Source organism: Belonocnema kinseyi, chromosome 3, assembly GCF_010883055.1.
Source record: "Belonocnema kinseyi isolate 2016_QV_RU_SX_M_011 chromosome 3, B_treatae_v1, whole genome shotgun sequence".
Lineage (NCBI taxonomy): Eukaryota > Metazoa > Arthropoda > Insecta > Hymenoptera > Cynipidae > Belonocnema > Belonocnema kinseyi.
In genome coordinates this window covers 79,336,475-79,342,164 of record NC_046659.1, presented here as the reverse complement: position 1 = coordinate 79,342,164, position 5,690 = coordinate 79,336,475, and the positions used below count along the sequence as shown (strand labels likewise).

The window sequence follows — 5,690 nt, the reverse complement described above, 5'->3', positions numbered from 1 at the left end:
AACTAAAAAATAATTGATTGATCAGCAAGATTGATCTGATTTTAAATAAAATGTTAATGGTCTGTTACAAATCTGAAATAATGTTATAAACCTTTTATTTTTTAAGTCAGATTTTTAACAAAAAAATGTTAACTACGAACTTTCGAATTTAGAACCCACTTCATTTTCAACCCTTGTGTGCAAACATATCTTTATACACGTTGTTCAGTGACATCTTTACTGCTTTTTTGAAAGATCTCGGATTTAATTGACCCAATTATTAAACCTCCCTTTTGCTCGATTTTTAATTATTTATGCAATTTAAATCGTTTTCTTGTCTTTTATCCCGATAAATATCACAAGCGAGTGACAAAGGCACAAAACACTTTAAAATACAAAATATCAAAACCATTCAACTGCTATCGCGAATGGAACGGTTATGCTGCAACCCGACGCACAATATTACACGTCGGGTTGCTGTCCACAGAATGTTATAGATAATTAATTAAATTCTTATCAACTGTATCATTACTCAACACATTTCGGGTACATGAATCAAACAAGTTGATAAGAAATTAATTATCCACTTAATGTTGAATTTTTATATGGTGGGTACCCCGGATATCGTGTGTGTCCGCGACGAATAAGTATACTTTGAAGTCTATTATTTTTGAAAAAAAATCGTAAATAAATTCTTTATACACCATTTTCTTAGAATTTTAATTAATAATGACCATTTGAAGGATCCAAGTAAAATTTTAATTTTTACTTCAGTTTCATACAAAAATTTACCGTGTTGTGCATCCTGGTGCCAGGGTGTGCATACGAGGAAAAATTTTCACGCTTAGAGTGTTCAGAAGTCTTTAAAATCAATTAAAAAGAACCTGGAACTAAAGTAAATTAAACTTTAGAGAGATTAGTATATGTTTTAAAAGATTCCACCGAATTTACAAGATATTTTAAGAAGCTCAAGGTATTTCCAAATTTACAAAGTATGTGTAATATATTATTTTGATTTATTAAAACTACAGTTTATTATTTTAATTATTTTTTAACTTATAGTTAACGATTTTTACCTCAATAATTGAACGAAATTTAACCCTAGAAAGTCACATGTACACATGTATACACGATGCTCATCGCACATTGGGCACCTGATAAATTATAAGTTTCTTACAATTTTCAAGAAAAAACCAAATCCATATTTTAAAACCACTTTACTTAAAATTTTTGAACACTTTTTCAACTTTTTTCACAAAAAAAACACTTGCCGAGAAAGCAACGGTAGCAATAGCTTACATTCGAAAACCATTTATGATGACGTCACAAGTTCCATTCTCTAGCGCGCTAAAAGATATCTTACATTTCAGTGATCGGACAGGGTCAAATTGACCCGGAATGACTTTCTAAGGTTAAAAGAATTAAAAATATTTTTGTGGTTTTTTAAAGATTACAAGGCATCTTAAAAATATATTTGAAAATTCAAGGAATTTTCAAGTATTTTAATGATTTTAAGGGATTTTAAAATTTTGTTATATGCGGTTGTTAAGAATTAAGATTTTTCTATTTCGATTTCACAAAAGTGAGGAATTTCCTTGGATTTTTTGTAAATTCACTTTAATTATTCTAAATTCACTTACTAACTACTAAGTTCAACATATTTTTTTTAGTTTTTGTTGAATTCTTCCGGAAGTCTTTTAAACTGACCTTGAATTATTAGGCAATTCATAAAATCCTTTTGAATTGCCTTGAATTTTTCTTAACTCATTTCAAACTTACTGAATTGAATAGCTTTTTTAATATTTTTTAAATAGCTTTCAATTCACTTAAATTTAATCAATTTCATCGAATTTTTCTCATTTTCCTTAAATTCCTCTAAATCACACTATTAATTCACATAATTCACTTTTCCAAGTTCATTAAACTATGTCAGCTTGAACAATATAAATTTAAATTAAAAATGATTTTATTCCATTTATAAAAGATTTTATATTAAATATGTGATAAGGTTAGAATTTGGGTCTTTATATATTAATGCCCATGTAAAACGAAAAATTAGTCACGTAAAAATCAGGGAAAAGGCAAGGAATTTTGAAAATATGACTTGAAATGCTTTTCATTGCTATATCGTATTTTTAAGCCCTTTTGCAAATAATTAACAAAGTTTTTTTTACATTTTTCAATCCAATTTAATTTTTTAGTCACACGCTCAGAAAATTAAGTCTTAAAATATTATTTTTTTACCTTAATAATGAACACCAGACTTACACACTTGCAGGGCAGAAGCTCATATCTTAGGCGCAGAATCATTAAATACCTAAGTTGAAATCATATGTAAATTTTTATAATTAATAAAAAAAAGAAATTGCCCTGCTTAAATTTAAAAAACATTTATCAGTTATACGAACAGAACCACCTGCTTTCGTGAATTACAATCTGGTATTTTATAAATTAATATCAATTAAGATATTTACCTGACCCTTGAGCCAACAACGAACATTGACATTCTCAACGAAATTTACTATTAAAAGTCAATACAATCCGCCAGAGATTTTTTTTTAATTCATTAATTTAATAATAACAGTTTTTTATTTCCACTTTTCTTATAATAACGCCATATATTTAAATTACGTAGTACTAATTTAAGAAATTCTTAGTTCATGCCTATAATATGATAATGCTTTGTTTTCTGTTTTTCTCTCTATATTGTATTATTATGCATTTTGTGATGAATTTGATGATGGACAGCTTTTTAGAACAACATTATTTAGCAGTTTAAAATTTTTTAACTAAATCGACAATAATTTGACTTTGAATTAATAATATAAGAATTTCGCGAAACATTTTTGGCTAGTAATTACACACTGCTTAACTGAATTGCTAAATTTCAAGTGCTCGTAGGAAATTTAAGTAAGCTGCTGATGTTTTGCACACCTAAAATTATAAAAATTCCGTATATTGGAAAATTTTAATTTAAAAAAGGATGTTATTTATGCATTAAAAAAAAATTACTCACACCAGTGAAAGCTTCAAGCGAAAGATCGGACATTTTTGCTGCTGTTAAGCAAGACGGATGTTCGCACCTCATCATTAAAAACGCTAAGTCCATGACTATATGTTTTGGAAGATTGTACCATTGTATGGAATATGTTGATATTCCAACTAGACTAGACTAGATTATTGGTTTTGCAAAATATGTAAAGAATGTAAAAAAGGATATGTAAGAAATCTTGGATTTTTAAAAATGTTTCTTAGTTACCTGTTCTTTTAGTTTTTCACCAATATAACAAATTATAAAAACATTCACGAAAATGGAATTCATCAAAATAACATAAGTCACCATTCCTAGAACTTCATGATCTTCCCAGTCCTGTAATAACCATTTTTAATAACAATACTTCCATCTTAATATTTATTTTAATCATATTGTGCTGATTTATGATTTGAAACTACCTGCAGAACTCCGTACTCAAGAAAGCATATAATAACCGTACATCCAAGAACTTCGCAAAGGAATACGACATTTAATGAACGTTCTATCCTTTCAGCATACCTAAAATACAAAACAAAAACTGTAATATATTTCATCCAATTAGAGAAAGAAATTAGAAATCAAGATTTTAAAATCTTTTAAGGATGTTCTAGGTGAGCAGTCAAGTTCAACTATACTTATGCTTTAATTTCAATAATAAAATTCACAAAAAGGCCCTTTGATTGCTGCAACCAATTTTAGAATTGCTAACCAATTCTATACTAGCAGTCATTATATGATTTTTATTAGCAAACAAATTCTCAATGTAAAGGTTTCAGAGTGGCCTCTAAAAACAAAAACAAGTTTCTGGTCATTTTGCAGATACCAGACATTTTTCCAAGTCATACAAATTTAAAATTCAAAACTTTCATACCTGAAAAACTGGTCAATTTTAATATTGAATACTGCATTAAAAAATGACTTAATTTAAAACATTAGAACTCTTTTAAATATGAACTATTCAAAATTAAAATTAAATCATTTTTAATTCATCAAACAATATTTTATCAGACCTTTTTTTAAGGGCTCTTTATTCATGCATGAAAAAAGCCTAGTTTTCTTTTCTTTAAATCTCTTCAAGTTAAAAAGTTGGAATTATTATTATTTATTCACAAAAATTAGGCTCACATGCGGCTTAGGACTCACCGCAACCAACCCGATAAAAGTCTTACAGACCGGTCCTAAAAGCTACCAATTTTGTTTTGTTTTAAAATTCAAAAGATTATAAATATTTGTAAGGTTGGCAGATATTTGAAAATATTTCAACAAGAAAATTTATAGATTTTCCAAAGATTTTGGTTATTTTAATGCATTTTTAAAACATTTTAACTTTTTAATAAAATTTAAAAGATTTGAACGAATTTGTAGTAGTCAAAAGGAATTGCACAAGAGTTAATAAAGGGATTTAAAATTATTTCGAAGATTTTAATGGTTTTTCAGATATTAAAGCAAAATTTATGTGAATGCAAAGAATTTCCTAAACTTCATAAGGATTTTCAAAGATTTCATAGGCTTTTAAAGGTTTTCTGGCATTTTTAATGATTTCAAGAGACTTTATAGAATTTAAAGAATTTTTTAAAGAATTTCCTTAAATTTTAAAAGGTTTAAAAAGACTTTAGAGGATTTCAAAGATTAAAAAATATTTCAAAGAATTTTAAAGGGATTTTATCATATTTTTGAAGATTTCAGTAATTCTAAGGGATTTTAAAGGCTCATAATAAAGTATTTTGATAAATTACCCAAGATCTCAAAGGATTTTATATGGCATTAGACATTTCAAGGAATATCATTAGATTTCATGGAAATCCACGGGATTTCAACATATTTTATAATATTTTAATAGATTTTAACAAAATTATTCACGCCAGAAGAGGGTTTCAACGGATTTTAAAAATCTGAAAAGATTTTCAAACATTTTGAATAGGTTCCAAGAACTTCAAAGTTTCTTAAGGGATTTTGAAGATTTTAGTTTATTTTTTAAGATTCCTAGGAGTTTCAAAGCGCTTAAAAATACTAAAGGTATTTGAAAATATTTCAATGAATTCGAAATATTTTAAGATATTTCCATTTTTGGAAGATTTAGAAGAATTTTATAATGCCTTTAAGGAAATATCAGATTTTATGAAGTCTCAAGAATTTTTCAAGGGCTATCTAAAGGAATTTTAAAAGATCGTAAGAATTTTTATAGGATTTCCAAGACTTAAAGGGTTTTAATTTTTTTTAATTTTTCGGAATAAATGTTTAATTTATTTAGTTTTATCTGGTTAATTAATAAGTAATTAATTAAATATGTTTAGTAATTAGTTTTATCTAGTTTAAAACTCTAAAATAACAGACTAAACATTAAAAAATATTAGTAACGTTCCTCTATAAAGATTTATAAATTAAGCAACTTCGAAACTAATATTTGCGAATTTTTAATTTTAAAGCTAAATAACTTTAGTTTCAGCGTTTCAAAAATTAATCTATTTCAGAATTTCGAATTGAAAACTATACTTTTAAATTAAAATTATAGAAATTTTAAAGACGGCTAGAATTACGAAGAATCAAATGACATTCAAAGTGATTGGATTGATGTTACGAGGGTAGTTCAATAAGTCCTTAGAATGATCAACAGATGGCGCGCGAATCACTCCAAATCATCTGTTTTCAGTCAGCACCACTCCCGACTAGATATATG

At 26.8% G+C, this 5,690-nt stretch overlaps 1 protein-coding gene across 1 annotated transcript in view; it reads right to left on the bottom strand.

Moving 5' to 3' along the window:
* Positions 1-5,690, bottom strand: part of LOC117169893 — a 28,866-nt gene that overhangs the window by 19,285 nt on the left and 3,891 nt on the right. The window contains exons 3-6 of the mRNA XM_033356402.1: positions 3,433-3,532; positions 3,239-3,349; positions 2,996-3,151; positions 2,875-2,913 (exon numbers count right to left, since the gene is read on the bottom strand). Of these exons, the coding sequence (XP_033212293.1) occupies positions 2,875-2,913; positions 2,996-3,151; positions 3,239-3,349; positions 3,433-3,532 (406 nt within the window). The remainder of the gene's footprint in view (positions 1-2,874; positions 2,914-2,995; positions 3,152-3,238; positions 3,350-3,432; positions 3,533-5,690) is intronic.